Raw genomic sequence first — 17,446 nt, 5'->3', positions numbered from 1 at the left:
TCTTCGCATCAGGTAGCCAAAGTATTAGAGTTTCAGCTTCAACATCAGTCCTTCCAATGAACACCCAGGACTGATCTCCTTTAGGATGGACTGGTCTTCTCCAACACCACACTTCAAAAGCATCAACTCTTCAGTGTTCAGCTTTCTTTATAGTCCAACTCTCACATCCATACATGACTACTGGAAAAACCATAGTCTTGACTAGACAGACCTTTGTCAGTAAAGTAATGTCTCTGCTTTTTAATATGCTGTCTAGGTTGGTCATAACTTTCCTTCCAGGGAGTAAGCATCTTTTAATATCATGGCTGCAATCACCATCTGCAGTGATTTTGGAGCCCCCCAAAATAAAGTTTCTTACTGTTTCCACTGTTTCCCCATCTATTTGCCATGAAGTGATGGGACCAGATGCCATGATCTGTTTTCTGAATGTTGAGCTTTAAGCCAACTTTTTCACTCTCCTCAGTAAAGCGTCTGCCTCCAGCGCAGGAGACCCAGGTTAGATCCCCAGGTTGGGAAGATCCCCTAGAGAAGGAAATGGCAACCCACTCCAGTACTCTTGCCTGAAAAATTCCATGGACTGAGGAGCCTGGTAGGGGTCCACGAGGTCACAAAGAGTTGGATATGACTGAGCGACTTCGCTTTCTTTCACTTTCAAGAGGTTCTTTAGTTCTTCTTCACTTTCTGCCATAAGGGTGGTGTCATCTGCGTATCTGAGGTTATTGATATTTCTCCCAGAAATCTAGATTCCAGCTTGTGCTTCATCCACCCCAGCGTTTCTCATGATGTACTCTGCATATAAGTTAAATAAGCAGGGTGACAATATACAGCCTTGACGTACTCCTTTTCCTATCTGGAACCAGTCTGTTGTTTCATGCCCAGTTCGAACTGTTGCTTCTTGACCTGCATACAGGTTTCTCAAGAGGCAGGTCAGGTGGTCTGGTATGCCCATCTCTTTCAGAATTTTCCACAGTTTATTGTGATCAACACAGTCAAAGGCTTTGGCATAGTCAATAAAGCAGAAATAGATGTTTTCCTGGAACTCTCCTGCTTTTTCAATAATCCAGTGGATGTTGGCAATTTGATCTCTGGTTCCTCTGCCTTTTCTAAAACCAGCTTGAACATCTGGAAGTTCATTGTTCATTCACGTATTGCTGAAGCCTGGCTTGGAGAATTTTGAGCATTACTTTACTAGTGTGTGAGTAAGTACAATTGTGCGGTAGTCTGAGCATTCTTTGGCATTGCCTTTCTTTGAGATTGGAATGAAAACACCTTTTCCAGTCCTGTGGCCACTGCTGAGTTTCCCAAATTTGCTGACATATTGAGTGCAGCACTTTCACAGCGTCATCTTTTAAGATTTGAAATAGCTCAACTGGGATTCCATCACCTCCACTCGCTTTGTTTGTAGTGATGCTTCCTAAGGCCCACTTGACTTCACATTCCAGGATGTCTGGTTCTAGGTCAGTGATCACATCATCGTGATTATCTGGGTCGTGAAGATCTTTTTTGTACAGTTCTTTTGTGTATTCTTGCCACCTCTTCTTAATACCTTCTGCTTCTGTTAGGTCCATACCATTTCTGTCCTTTATTGAGCCCATCTTTGCATGAAATGTTCCCTTGGTATTTCTAATTTTCTTGAAGAGATCTTTAGTGTTTCCCATTCTATTGTTTTCCTCTATTTCTTTGCGTTGATCGTAGTTCTGTTTCTCCTTGTAAATTACTAAATTGCCATTCCAGTCTGGAATCTCACATTCTTAAGACTCTATTGATATAGGCCAAATACAGTAAGTATTTGGATAAATCTGGCTTCTGAACTTATGAGTCACAGGGAAAGTCAAAAGAGAAGAGGAAAACATGCATCTGTGTGTGATTCTCTGAGGATCTTGATCCTTGGGCTAAATTCTCTAGGGCTGGTGGTATGGGAGCAAAAGAACCTTCAGGTGAGGTTTAGGAAGTGAGAACCAAAGAGGTGTTCCTCAGTTTGGGGAGGAAGCAAGAAAGAAGGCATTAAGTTCCCAAGAATCAGTCTGGTACAGGAGAAGGAAAGGAGTTACTTCAGCAGAGCTTCTGGGGTGAAAGCTCAAATTAAAATCAAATTCACTTAAAAATTGTATTTGCTGAACACCTGTGTGGCTTGACATCTGAACAGGCTGGAAATTAACCAGCATTGTCCCCAATATAGCTTCAAAAGGAAGAAAGAGGAACAGAAACAGTCTGGAATGTCTTGTTGTCTAGGGAAATTGTACAATGATGATAATAGTCTCTGTATTGATATTACCCAAACTTCTCGAGAGTTTTAGGTTTAGTCTAAAAATTCAAAATAATCACTGTCTTCAAGTAGCTTTTTAAAATTTCCATAATACTGGATCTTGTTGTTTTTGCCCTGTGTTATGTTAGATAATACTATTAATAGCTCAAACACATTTAAACTCATTATAAGATTCTGAGAACTTACAGAATGTCCATTCTGAATGAGACTGCCAGACACTAAATAGGTGACATGCAGTTGGGCTCCTGAATTTTCCTTTCGCTTCCTTTCAACGTAATCATAGAGCATCCTGTTACAAACAAAATGCACAAGTAAGTCATTAGCGAACGTTTACCTCACCGACTCTTAATTCATGACTTAAAAGTTAGTAAATAGTAAATCTGACAGTCCATCAAACATTATACAGAATATTTTTGCTCTGTTCATAAACAAAGAATTAAAAAAGGACGAATGGAACACAGGGGGTGGGGTCAACTTGTATAAAGCCAGCACAGTGAGTGACCAAACAACTGAAATAAAAGAAATCTAATAATCGGTCAAGTGAGACTGAGCTTGCATTAAAAGAAGTAAAGACATAAAATGGCTAGAATCATCAATCAAGAATAAGTTCAGTCACTATCTAGCCATGTGACCCTAGATAAAATAGTTTTTCTAGGCTTCTTTATATCCTGAGGTATAATTACAGAGGGCTGTATGAGATTGGCAATTCTTTTACCCTGGGATCCATAATCCTTCACCCCTCAATATTGTAAGCAAAATGTGTGTTTTGCAAGGGGAAGGAGGCGGGGAGAGGGTAGAGATAGTTCAAGGTTTTCAACAGATTTGCAGAAGGATTACTCCAAAACATTAAAACCATCTTGTAGATGATCACAAGGGCCCTGCTCTGAAATTCCAATTTTAGGATCATTCAGAATCAATGTTGTTTCAAAACCACAAAGTAACAGTTTACTCACACTGCCCCAGTATTCATTAACCTAAGACTGCCAAATAGTCACTATAGAAATAATGTTGCTTTTAGTAACATTCCCTAAATTCGTTTTTATCCATACGATCTGATTAGCATCAGAAGTTGACTCCCCTCAATAACTTACAGTTTAACTTCAAGGAAAGAGACATCATTTGTGTTGCTATTTCAAGAAACATTTACCAAGCCTCTATAATATGTCATACGTCTGCCAAGGATGACTAGAAACAAAAGTTCCAAGAGAAACTCAACCTACACTGTGGACTGAGCTCTTAGCTTCCTTGATCCAATGCCTCACTCATCTCCTGCCACTCTTGAATTGGCTCTGCTCTACTTCCTGCACAGACTTGACTTCCTCCTCCTCTTCTGTACTGCTGGGGTTGTCTTCAGCTACCTTTTCAGTCTATATTAGAGTGAGCAATCATCTGGGTTTGCCTGGATCTGAGGTATTTCCTGACATGGACTTTTAGTGCTAAAACCAACAGTCTTGGGCACACCAAGGATGACTGGTCACCTTACGACATACTCTCCTTGACCCATTTCATTCATCCCCTGGCTTCATTTATTCCCAACAACATCATCTGCTCAAACCATCCAAGCCAGAAATCTGGGAGTCATTATCCCTCACTTCTCCCAGTCTGGTGAGGTGCCAAATCTTGTCAGTTTTACCTCCCAAGTAATTCTTGACTCCCTGCCCTCCAAATCCCTTGACTGGACTATTTTAATTCCAAGTGTCAATGCCTTCGTCACACCCCCTTCCCCTTCATTATCCACAAAGCTGCCAAGGTGAAGTTTTAGAAATGCAAGTCAAGTCATCTGTCAACAAAACTTAACTGGGTGGCTACTTCATACTCTATGCCTTGGGGATAGAATAGTGAACAAAGCAGTCAAAGTGCTTACCCATTTAGAGTTTGTACTGCAGAAAAGAGAGACAAATAATAAGCAAACAAGAAGTCAGATGGTAGTAAATCTACAGGGAGAAAAAAGACTAGAAGAATAGAGTGTCTAAGAAGTTTTGCTATTTATATAAGATTAGGGAAGGCCTCATGAACAGAGCCCTGTGGGAAGTTACAGAGCCATCAATGTGGATATCTCAGCAAAGAATATTCTAGGCAGAAAAAACAAATTTGAAGGTTCTGAGGCAAGAACGTAAGCAAGGTGCAAGGAACAGAAAAGGTGAGTGTGCTGAATAAGGAAGAAGGAAAGAAGAGAGCCAAGCACGAGACATGTAGGGCTTTGTGGCCCATTAGGAAGGAAGTCATTAGAAGGTTTAGAGCACAAATAACATGATCTCACTTTTTAGGAGGATTTCTGACTGCTGTGTGGAGAATATACTATTAAGAAGCAAGGAAGGAAGCAGGAAGACCAGTTACAAGGCTACTGCAGTAATTCAGGCTAGAGATGACGGTGGCTCAGACTAGGATGGTAGTAATTAGTGGATGAATTCTGGGTACATCTTAAAGGAAGAAACAACAGGATTTGCTGATGGACTGATTGTGAGGTATGAGAGAAACAGAAATCAAGGATGACTGGACTAAGCAACTCAAAGAATGAAGTTGTCATTCACTGAGATGGAGAAAAGCAGAAGGAGGTGATGGTGGGGGTGAGTGGAAAATAATTAGGAATTAAGTTTTCAGTTCAATTCAGTTCAGTTCAGTCGCTCAGTCATGTCTGATTCTTTGCGACCCCATGAACCGCAGCACGCCAGGCCTCCCTGTCCATCACCAACTCCCGGAGTCTACCCAAACCCATGTCCATTGAGTTGGTGATGCCATCCAACCATCTCATCCTCTGTCGTCCCCTTCTGCTCCTGCTCTCAATCTTCCCCAGCATGAGGGTCTTTTCAAATGAGTCAGCTCTTCACATCAGGTGGCCAAAGTATGGGAGTTTCAGCTTCAACATCAGTCCTTCCAATGTTTTGGGGCGTGTTAAATCTTAGATGCCCATTAGCCATTAAGTGCTGTTGAAAAGGTAGCTGGTTATTCTTATCTGAAGTATTACTCTTTGTTCAAAAGTTTTCAGTAGCGCCCTATCCCCTAAGGAGCCACAGGTCCATCAGTGACGTGTAAGACTTTTCTTCGTCTGGCCCCTGTATTTCTCACCATTCTCCCATACTCACACTATTTTCAGCCTTATGAAACACTCTGAAGTTCTCCTAGCTCTTTTGTATGCCCTTCCTTCTGCCTTCTGCTCAGACCTCATCTACCTAATTCCTCATCAAGACAGCAGCTCAGGTATTATCTCCTATGTGAAACCTTCCCTAACACTGCTAAGCAAGCAGGGCAGCCTTGCTTTCTAAGTTCTAACAGGAACTATCCCACATCTGTTATTATAGCACTTACCACACTGTATTCTAATTGTTTAATATCTGCCATCCCCACTAGACTATAAACACCCTGAGGGGGGAAAAAAAATCAGCATTTTTGTTGATTTCTATCTCCTGTTCTCTTTAGTATTTCCTTCCATGCAGCAATTATGTTAGGAAAGATGAGGAACACAGAGTCATGAACATTTTGGTTTATTTATGCTAGTTAGGACCATCCTAGCGGAAGAAATGGTAGGCAGGGACTATACCAAGATGCTCTCAGCTTGCTGGTGAAATGCAGTCTTTTATCAACAACTCATAGTCTCGCTCGCATCATTACAGTCATTGTCCTCTGTGCACCGTCTCACCGGATCAACCGGTTGTTTTATTACATCTATTACATAATATAGTATCTGTTATATTAACAAGATGGTCAACACTGCACAACCTCTTTAAAATTTTCTGAATGTCTTTTGAATCTCTAAAACATGTTCATCTAATTTGATTATGTCAAAATCTCAGCAACAAAACACGCAAAATATTCTTAAATATGAATGATAATAAATATGATTTCCTACAAGATGCACTTACTACCCACATGATTAACTATATACCTTTCATCTCTCCTGATCAGTTCCACCCATAATTTTCCTAAGATATATAAGGTGTATAGTCTATATTATCTTCCCTAATCTAATTCCTTCACAGCATTTTTATAGCCTGAAATTATCTTAAGTCAATGATGGGAAAGACCTTGTCTGTCAGGTTTGCTGCTTTGTAACAGAGCCTAGAATAATGCTAAAAATGTAGTAAAACCTGAAACAATATTTCTTATTGAACCCATGCAAACAGCAACAACCATGCCCAGTCACTGCCCTCAGTGCCAACAATGATAAGTTAAATGCTCTCACTATAGATAAGAGAAAAAAGGATGCCAGGACACTCTAAGTCTCTGTTTTCTCATGTGTTAAAAGAGATTGATAACACCCATTATATTGGATTATTATAAAGATTACATGAGATAAACATTTGTGAAAATATCTACCATAGTGCCCAGAACTCACTCAACAAATATTCACTGGCACCTATTATGAGCTGGGAAAGATGGAAGGCAAAAGGAAAAGGGTGTGGCAGATGATGAGATGGTTAGATAGCATCACTGACCCAGCGGACATGATCTGAGCAAATAAATGCCAGGAGACGGTGGAGGACAGAGGAGCCTGGTGTGCTGCAGTCCATGGGGATGCAAAGAGTTGGACATGACTTAGTGACTGAACAATATTATGAGCATGGTGTGAAGATACAATAATTGTGGCAGACTGTATTTTCCAAAGATGGCTGCCACAACATCTCCCATCCTGCATGCTCTTCTTCATCCTCCCATAGACAGGTGGAGTCATCCTCTCCCCTTGCATCTGGGAAGGCTAGAGATTAAATGTAACCAAAAGAATGAAGCAGACACAACACTGCTTGACTTCTGAGGCCAGTAAGAAAAGGCAATCAGCTTCTGCCTTGCACTGGAATGTGCGTATTTACAGCTGTGAATTGCTGGGTAAGGCCTCACTACCCGAAAATATGCTCTTAAGAAGCCCAGGCCATATAAACAGGTCACACACAATGACTGGTCAATAGCCCCCACTGAAGTCCCAGCTGACAGCCAGCAACAACTGCCAGACATGAGAATAAAGATGCCTACACATGATCAGGCTTCAGTCACTGATGCCTCTCAGCTGAGGCACCAGACATTATGGAACAGAGACAACCATTCTCATTGCACCGTGCCCAAGTTACAAATCAGAAGAATCTATGAACATAATAAAATGGTTGTTTCAAGCTGCTAAATCTGGGGGCAATTTGTTACAAAGCAACAGTAACTGGAACAGTGATGAGCCTGATAAACATGTTCCCTGCCTCATGGAGTTTATATTCTAGTGGGAGGAGGGCATACAATACAATAATACATGTCAGCTGGAAATAAGAATTATGAAATGCTGGAACACTGGATATCCACATGAACTGGGCCCTTTCCTTATACCATATGCAAAATGATGCCTGAAAAAATAGTTATTATTTATAGGCATACCCCAGATATATTGTAGGTTCACTTCCAGACCACTGCAATGAAGTGAATATCAAAATAAAGCAAAGCAAATAAATTTCTGGTTTCCCAGTGAATATAATAGCTATGTTTACATTATACTGTAGTCTATTAAGGGTGTAACACCATTATGTCTACAAAACAATGTATACACCTTAATTAAAAAATAATTTATTGTGGACTTCCCTGGTCGTCCAGTGGTTAAGAATCTGCCTTGCAATGCAAGAGACACATGTTTGATCCCTGGTAGGGTAAGTAAGATTCTACATGCTGCAGAGCAACTAAGCCTGCGCGTCACGACTGGAGAATCCGAGCGCTACAATGAAAGAGCCCATATGCCACAAATTAAGACCCGATGAGGCCAAGTAATTTTTTTTTTAATTTGTTGCTAAAAATGCTAGCCATCCTCTGAGCCTTTAGCAAGTCACAATCTTCTCGCTGATGGAAGGTTTGAAACATGATGAGAATTACCAAAATGTGACATGGAGATAAGAAATAGGCGAGCGCTATTGGAAAAATGGCACTCATAGACTTGCTCAACTCAGGGTTACCACAAACCTTCAATTTGTAAAGAAAGAAAGAAAATGTAGTGTCTGCAAAATGTAATAAAGAAGAGTACAATAATATAAGGTATGCCTATACACATTTTAGGGCTTCATTCATAAGTTACCTTGAACCAACATCTAATTTGAAAACTACAGTGTACTCTTACTGTGAGGAAGTATAAGAAGAACAAAATATGTAGAAATGTTAAAGTGATAATTACTGATTTAAGAGCTAAGACTACAGAACTCTCACAAGAAAACAGAATTAAATCTTCATGATTTACTTGGGTTAGACTATGCCTTAGATACAATATAAAAAGCACAAGCAACAGAAGAAAAAAAATTAGACACTATCAATAATAAGAACTTCTTTGCTTCACAGGACACCATCAAGAAAGTGCAAAGACAACCCACAGAATGGGTGAAATCATTATCTGATCAGGACACTGTTTCTAGAATTATGTAGAGGGACTTCCCTGGTGGTTCAGTGCCTAAGACACAGCACTCCCAATGCAGGAGGCCAGGGTTCAATCTCATATGCAGCAACTAAGAGGTTGCATACCGCAACTAGAAGATCACATGCTGCAACTAAAAACACCCCACAAGACACAACCAAAAAGGATGCCTCACGCTACAGTTAAGACCCAGCACAGTCAAATAAATAAACAAATCCGGACTTGATTACATAAAGAACTCTCACAATTCAATAATAGTAAAGACAAAAAAAACCCATGGAAAAAAATGGGTAAAGGATCTGAACATGTATTTCTCCAAAGAAGATACACATATGGTCAATGAGCACAGGAAAACACGTGCCATTAGCTAAAACATTAGCCATTACAGAAATGCAAATCAAAAACATAATGATAAAACTTCATACTCACTAGGATGGCTAAAATTAAAAGACAGATGGTAGAAAAAGTTGACAAGAATGTTGAGAAAGTAGAACCTCATACTTTGTTGGTGGGATTGTAAAACAGTGTAGTCACTCTGAAAAACAGCTCCTCAAAATGTTACATATGACCCAGAAATTCCAATCTTAGGTGTATACCAAGAGAACTGAAAACATGTCTACACAAAAACTTGTACACAAATGTTCACTGTAGCATTATTTATTAAAGCCCCAAATGTGGAAACAACCCAAATGTCCATCCGTTGATGAATGGACAAATAAAATGTTGTATATCTATATGCTATGGGTTGATCTGTGTCCCCCAAAAAAGATATGTTGACGTCCTAACCACCAGTATCTCAGAGTATGACCCGATTTGGAAACAGGGCCTTTGCAGATGTAATTAGTTAAGACAGGTCATAGTGGAGTAGGGTGGGCTCCTCATCTACGACTGTGTCCTTATAAGATGGCTATGTGAAGAGACAGACACACAGGAAGAATGCCAAGTGACTATGAAGGCAGACAGTGGGGTTACACAGCTACAAACCAAGGAATGCAAACCACCAGAAGTAAACCACCAGAAGCTAAGAAGAAGCAGGGAAGGATTTTTCTGTACAAGTTTCAGAAGGAACATGGCCTGGCCAACATCTTAATTTTGGACTTTAAGCCTCCAGAACTGAGACAATAAATTTCTGTTGTTTCAAGCCACCTATTTGTAGTATTCTGTTCTGGCAGCCCTAGAGAACTTACACCATAAATGGAATATTATTCAACCACAAAAATGAATGAAGTACTGACACATGCTTTAACATAGACAAACCTCGGAGATATGCTAACTGGAGGGAATTAGATACACAAGATTGCTTATTATATGACCCCATTTATATGAAATGTCCAGGATAGGCAAATTTCTATAGAAAGAAAGTGTATTAGTGGTTGCCTGATGCTGGGGGGTTGGGAGGCAGGAATGATGAAGGACTGCTAATGGATACAGGGTTTCTTTTCTGGGGTGATGAATATCTTCTCAAATTAACTATAATGCTGACTGCACAACTCTGTAAATATATTAAAAACCAATGAGCTGTACAGTCTAAATAGGTGAACCATACGATATTTGAAATACATCTAAAGAAAGCTTTTAAAAAATAACTATGAAAAAAAAATTAAGAGAGACAGAGAGAGGAGTAAAGCATTAGGAAAGAGCTGTTACACGAAGTAATGTGTGAAATTTGAGCTGAACTGTGCACAGTGAGGACAGCTGTGAGAACAGCATTCCAGGCAGAGAGAATGGTACAAATTTCCTTGGGTGAGAACGGGCTTGGCATATCTAAGGAACAGAAAGGTAAATATGGCTAGAATATAAGTGAGGTAGAAGGTGCTATGGGATAAAGTTGGTAGACAGGCAAGGGCTAGATGTGTGTATTAATTCCATAAAACTTATAGGAAATAAGGGTAGCTACAGTAAAATTCCACCTCATGCAAAGAGTTGACTCATTGGAAAAGATGCTGATGCTGGGAGGGAGTGGGGGCAGGAGGAGAAGGGGACGAGAGAGGATGAGGTGGCTGGACGGCATCACTGACTCGATGGACACGAGTTTGGGTGAACTCCGAGAGTTTGTGATGGACAGGGAGGCCTGGCGTGCTGCGATTCATGGGGTCGCAAAGAGTCGGACACGACTGAGCGACTGAACTGAACTGACAGTAAAATTCCAGGCAACTTTATTTCATCTCCAGTCCTCAGTATGCACCTTTAATCTCAATAGGCTTATATATTAGTAGTAACAATTACCTCACTCCATATTTAAACACTCATAACCGTAACAAACAATTACTCTTACGGGTATCCAGTCCTAAAGTTACCTAACATGCTAGGTTTGGGTCTGGACTAGTCTTAGCAAGAGCAATCTCAAATAGTCAAAATCAGTATAAACCTAGCCCTGAGCCAAGAGTTTTAAGTCTTGAAGGCATAAACATCTCAGTCAAAACTAGGGGACTTCCTTGGTGGTCTAGTGATTAAGAATCCATCTACCACTGCAGGGGACACAGGTTTGATCTCTGGTTTGGGAAGACTGCACATGCTATGGAGCAATTTAGCCTGCATGTCACAGCTACTGAAGCCCTCATGCTCTAGAGCCCTGGCTCCACAACAAGAGAAGCCACAGCAGTGAGAAGCCCGTGCACTGCAACCAGAGAGTAGCTCCCACTCGAGAAAGCCCACGCGCCAGCAATGAGGACCCAACGCAGCCAAAAATAACTAAATAAAACTCCTAGAAGCTCTGTAAATACTTAACTGTTGTGCTGAGGAGCTGAAGAGGGACGTGGACCTCAAATACCTGCTGGGACTGGAGTGGGGGAGTGGGGCACGGGTCTAGAAATCAAGTTTCTACCTATACCTTAGGTAAAGTAGACCCTCCTCCCCGCTTAAAACTCTCAGCTAGTTTGACCTAAGTTTCACAGGCAGGAGAGCTGGCCCAGGAGCCCCCTGAAGCGGGTGTTCCGCCATGGCCTAAGTGCAAGCACCTGAGGGCGGTGGGCACATGTATGCACATGAGACAGGACACGAGGCTGGGGCTTGCCATTACACATAAAGACTGAATTCCTAGTTGTAGCTTTTACTATGAATGGGAGATTTTTCTCCTTGCTTCTGTCATTAAGAATAAAAAAAACTGTGATCTATCATAAAATAAACTCCTAAATCTGTCAAACAACAAGCCATTCTAGAGACCAAAGATTTTTCTAAGACTCACAGAATGTTCCTATGATTCAAGGAATAGGGAAAAATCAGACCACCATCAGGAATAAAGCAAATGAAATGAGTATTTAACTCAATATATGGGCTCTCAGTCTATTCACCAATTCCTACCCACTGGACATTTGCAGGTGAAGAAACTTTGAAGTTAATCCAAAAGCCTACCTTTTCCACTTTGGTTCCAAGTTGGACTACAAGTTTCAGCAAGGAAGGTGATAGGGCAAAATTTAAGAAGACTGATACTCTCTGTGCCATCCTAAACCCTCCCTTTTTAGTTTCTCTTAAGTGTTCTCCCCTGTCTTATACTGTTATATAGCCTGTGTCAAACACCTGTTGACCTCATTATGGAAGTATTTCAATAACACCCAGAAACGGGCCTAAGAAGCACATGTGAAAATGCAAAGATGTTTTACATAACAGACATAGAAATCTGAGATCTAAACAGAACTGGCTAGCCCATTTAATAAATTTTTTGAAATAACAAAGTGATTAACCAGAAGGCAAGGCTACAAATAAATACAATAAACATATCACCACACATTTGTATGCAAGTCCACTCATCTCTTAACTAATAAACAAAAACCGTAAAAGGCAATAGAAACACTATGCTTTCCCATTTCCCTGGGTGGGGGAAGAGGGGGTGGGGAGTTCTAATCAAGAGACTCTCTGTAAAGCTAACAACAAACAAAACAAAACAAAACAAAAAGTTCCAATCTGATTAAAGTTAGTAATCAATTGTACTTACTGTTTGGCCTGATTAACATGAACTCCTAGTGTATAGCTCAGCCATTTGTATGTCACCTGTAAGAAGGAATTTTTAAAAAAATTTTATTAGATGACTGCAGAGTGTAGGTCAGCCCAAAGGGCTCCTAAAGATTCTAAGGCGATTACGCCTTATAAATTACATTAAATGCCACCCTAGTTTTGCCAAGAACCATCCATCTGGGCAGGCAGGACTCAGACATTTATTTTACAAAGAAGTCTGTATCACAGAATAATGCAAGAATCTAAAAAGGTTGAATATACACAGAAAAAGCTCTCAATTTCCTTACACTCCCTGTTTCACCCTGGTCCTTCTTTCCACATTTCTCTCTTTTTATGGGGCCACCACCAAAAACTATCCTCAAACTCACTCAGAAACTTGTTACTTTGGAGTGTACAACTCAGAAACTTCTGAAGAAAGTTGCAGCCACATAAATATTAAAGGGCACAGGTGGTGCAGGGGCCAGGGAATGAATGAGTGAAGTGGATGAATACTCTATCAGAGGTTAGACTGGGAATTACTGGCATCAAGCTTTGCTCTTCCTTCCATCCTTCCTTGAACTGTCATTTGCCACTTCCTTGTAACCTGTCACCCTCCCCTCAAAGTCTTCCAATTCTAAACGCTGAGTTTCCAGTAATTAGAAGACTTAGCACAGGTTGGGCAAAGGCAGTGTGATGTAGAGGAAAGCACGAGCAGAACAGACATAGACTGGAAAATTGATTATCCCTTGTGTGTGTGTGTGTGTGAGTCTCTCAGTCGTGTCCTACTCTTTGTGACCCCATGGACTACAGCCCAGCAGGCTCCGCTGTCCATGGAATTCTCCAGGCAAAAATACTGGAGTGGGTTGCCATTCCCTTCTCCCAGATCTTCCCAACCCAAGGTTCAAACCTAGGTCTTCTGCAGGCGGGTTATCCCTTACTAACCACAAGTTATTTGGCCCCTCTGCTTCAACTACCTTTTCTAAGCCTACTTCCGCCGACCTCTATGGGTCACTGTAAAAAGTAAACGCAATAATGTATATCCAAAGCTCACAGTAGGCACTCAATCATCACGATGTGCGAAACGCTCTCACATCCATCGTCTCACTTGATCTTTACTTCAATCCTGTGAGGCAGGTCAAGCCTGAACCAATAACAAACTTTGAGGAAAACGAAACCAACTGATGGTAAGATTAAACAACTTGTTACTTAACCCGGTCAAAACACAATTTCCTCAACTGTAAACTTGAGACTTCAAACGCCAACCACCTTGCCAGAAACGTGTAGAGACGCCTTAGAAACAACATCAATTAATGCTCCTCCCTCCCCGCCCGACCTCCGTGGCCCTTGGTCTGCGCAGAGCCGAGCACGCCCACCCGAGGAACCTGGATCTGCCGGTGGGGCAGGAGTCCTCGCCCTGCCTGGGGCACCAGGAGTGGGGACCGTCTCCACTGGACCAGCCCCATGCGGGAACACGCAGAGGGATCAAGGCCCCCGCCGCCCTCGCTGGGCCCAAAACCCCAGTCGCATGCCCGCATTCCCCAGTCCTAGCTCCTCACGATCTTGTTCTGGTCCGTCACGAACTCGTCTATATTTTCCAGATAGAACTGGTCCGCCATGGTGCCGCGGCGTTGTGCTCCGCCGCAGCTGAGCTCCCCTAGCCGCCACAACCGCAGCTCCCGCCGGCGGGAAACGTCTTTTTTCCCCTCCCAGGTCCCGGGTCGTTTCCCACGGCAACGAAGGCGACGCGCTACGGCGGCCGCTCGAGGGTCAAACTAGTCTTGGAGACGGCGTAGGCTGAAGTAGGTGGAGCTAACAGGAGCTGACGGAAGTGAGGAACGAGGAGCGTAGGCGTGGTCTAGAACGGCTGTCTATAGAACCCTAGTGTCGAATCCAGGCTCTGCCAGTTCGTGGCTGATGCACCGCAAGGGACCTCACCTCTATAGGAGTCGCGGTCTTTCTACCCGTAAACTGATAAAATAATCCTTGCCCTGTCACACATTTAGTCAATGAATATTAATTAGGTACCTAGCCTATTTCCAGCCACTTCCTAGGCACTAGGACACAGCAGTGAACAATAAAGACAAATAAATATTTTAGTCAAGTCCTGCCAGCTGGGATAAAGTACTGCATGTTATAATCTCTCAGAATTGAGAAATTAGGGAAAGTTTTCCAGAATGAATGAGAGAGGGGGTGTTTGCTGAGAAGAGAATAGTTTTCATTATAGTTGAAATGTTGGGAGAAAAGGACACGAGGAGAGATGAGAGGAAGGAAGAAGCCAAACTATGCAGTGCCCACAAAGTTTGCGTGAAGGTGCGCGTGAACTCTATTCTCAAGAATTGGGGGATTTCAAACAAAATTTCTCCTAACATCAGCTTAAAAAAAATCCTTCCGTATAAGCTGTGTATTTCAGTACGGCAGCACAGTGAATAATGGAGCTGGCACTAGAGTGGGACCCTGGATTTGAATCCTGGTTTTGATATTTGTTGTGTGAACTTAGGGAAATTGCTTAACCACTGCAAGCCTGTTCCCCATCTGTAAGATGGATATAGTAACAGTTGTTGCTGTTAAGTCGCTTCAGTCATGTCCGACTCTGTGCGACCCCATAGACGGCAGCCCACCAGGCTCCTCCTTCCCTGGGATTCTCCAGGCAAGAACGCTGGAGTGGGTTGCCATGTCCTTCTCCAATGCATGGAAGTGAAAAGTGAAAGGGAAGTCACTCAGTCGTGTCTGACTCTAGCGACCCTATGGACTGCAGCCTACCAGGCTCCTCCGTCCATGGGATTTTCCAGGCGAAAGTATTGGAGAGGGGTGCCGTTGCCTTCTCTGATAGTAATAGCAACCCACTTCAAATGTTTGTTGCAACATGCATTCATTCAGGATATAGTTAGCAAAAGCCTAGTAGGGGCCTGGCATTGTTCTGCAGATACAGCTGTGATCAATAACACAGGGAGCCTGTCCAAATGTGGCTTACATTTTCTTGGAGATTTTTGAGTGAGGGATGATAGCAGCTTAAAATAGTATCATTTGTACTAGAAATTGAGAACCCAGTAACTTGGTTTCCTTTTGTGTTTGAGTCAGGAAAACCCGCTAATGAGTTAGATGAGTGGAGAATGAGAAAGATGGTAATAAATACGGTAATAAAAATTGCCTAGACTTGGAACCTAAATCTATATGTTAATAGTGATGTCTTTGACTGTGAGATATGAAGACTTGAGAGAAAGTGCAGATGAGAAAATTAAAGAATTTTATTTGGCCAGAGCTATAAACCAGATAATATATACATAACCCTTGTGCCACGCCTGCACACAATGAAATCTACAGTTAGTATCTGTACTTGGGATTGGCGGGCTTCCCTGGTGGCTCAGATGGTAAAGAATCCACGTTCAATGTGGGAGACCTGGGTTCGATCCCTGGGTCAGGAAGATCCCCTGGAGAATGGAATGGCTACCCACTCTAGTACGCTTGCCTGGAGAATTCTGTGGACAGAGGAGCCTGCTGGGCAGTCCATGGGGTCACAAAGAGTCAGACACAACTGAGCGACTAACACACACACTTAGACTGGTGACATTGGCTTTGCTGGTGGCTCAGACTGTAAAGAATCTGCCTGCAGTGAGAGAGACCCAGGTTCAATCCCTGCGTTGGGAAGATCCCCTGGAGAAGGAAATGACAACCCACTCCAGTATTCTTATCTGGGAAATTCCATGGACAGAGGAGCCTGGAGGGCTATAGTCCATGGGGTTGCAAAGAACTGGACACAACTGAGTGACTAACACACTCTCTGGTGACTTTGGGCAGAGGAGTGAAAGAGGCACAAAAGCCAGATTTCAGTGGTTCAAGAAGTGAGGAAGAAAGAGAAAAGGAACTGAAGATAGAGCTTAGAGACAACTCTGGCTACTTAACTCCGTGAAACAGAGAGGAGAGTGGGGTGAGGCTCATGACTTTCACAACAAATCTGCCTAAGCAACAGGGGTGGGAGGTGGTGGTGGGTGTTTGTCTGGGAAGGAAGTAGGATAGGCCTTCTGGAGTCTTTTCTATGTAGAAGATCCTCAGTCAGGATTGCCTCAGAAACCGCAGGCCTGAATCTGCAGGAGAGCATGTGACACATCCTCAATTCCCATTGAATGGAAATTTTTTCCAAAGGCCTTTTCCCCCTGGATTCCCAGCATCCAGCATGGCCATTGCTGGCAGACCGTAGGCTCTTAACAAATATTTGTTGACTGATAACTAAATGGCAGAATGAGTAGATGGATGGATGAATGGAATTGAATTAAACATTATTCTGCTCTATAATCCCTTTTGTTGATTTTCAGAACATTGTTTGTGGAAGGTTTTGTCTTTCCATCCACCTCTGAAATGGTTACATAGTCTGTTATCAGGGGGAGCATTATTGATAAGTTAACTGGGGAGATTCAGCTGCCTTCAAAGTCCCAGTGATCAGAAATAGGGGACAAGGGGTGCCCTTTTGTGGACAAAAGTCAGGATCAAGCCCAGACCCTAAACAGCCTTGAGACTTGCAAAGAACACTGCTGCTGGAGACCCCAAAGGGAGGTGCCATGCATTCCTACATGTACAATCTTTATAGACAGGATTTTATCTAGTAAACATTCCATATACTTTGAATTGACTAATTTGAAGCATCTTACCTTTCAGTATTTCTTCTGAGACTCCATAGAGTAAGAGACAAAATCAGATGGTAGACTCTCCCCAAACTGATTCTCCTCATCTCCCTGTTCCCTATCCCATGAGGAAATGCCTCCATCATCCTTCTGATCTCCCTGGACCTTCTCTATTTCAGACCTTCCTTATCATCAGTCTTCTGTTTTTAAGTCGTTTTTCATCATATAAAGGAAATGCATGCTCATCCACATCTTCTCTAGCCTGGT

General features: G+C 42.2%; 1 protein-coding gene across 5 annotated transcripts in view; it reads right to left on the bottom strand.

Moving 5' to 3' along the window:
- POLD3 (DNA polymerase delta 3, accessory subunit) overlaps positions 1–14,309 on the bottom strand; it is a 44,344-nt gene extending 30,035 nt beyond the window's left edge. The window contains exons 1-3 of one of the 5 annotated variants that reach the window (XM_061380837.1): positions 14,120–14,309; positions 12,565–12,620; positions 2,453–2,555 (exon numbers count right to left, since the gene is read on the bottom strand). In XM_061380837.1, the coding sequence (XP_061236821.1) occupies positions 2,453–2,555; positions 12,565–12,620; positions 14,120–14,179 (219 nt within the window). In that variant the 5' untranslated portion in view covers positions 14,180–14,309. The other 4 variants (XM_061380835.1, XM_061380836.1, XM_061380839.1 and 1 more) reach the window with 4 other exon arrangements.
- Positions 14,310–17,446: the final 3,137 nt, after the last annotated feature.

The sequence above is a fragment of the Bos javanicus genome, chromosome 15, assembly GCF_032452875.1.
Source record: "Bos javanicus breed banteng chromosome 15, ARS-OSU_banteng_1.0, whole genome shotgun sequence".
Classification (NCBI taxonomy): Eukaryota; Metazoa; Chordata; class Mammalia; order Artiodactyla; family Bovidae; genus Bos; species Bos javanicus.
The sequence above is the reverse complement of the archived record's forward strand: the minus strand, read 5'-3'. Positions and strand labels throughout refer to the sequence as shown.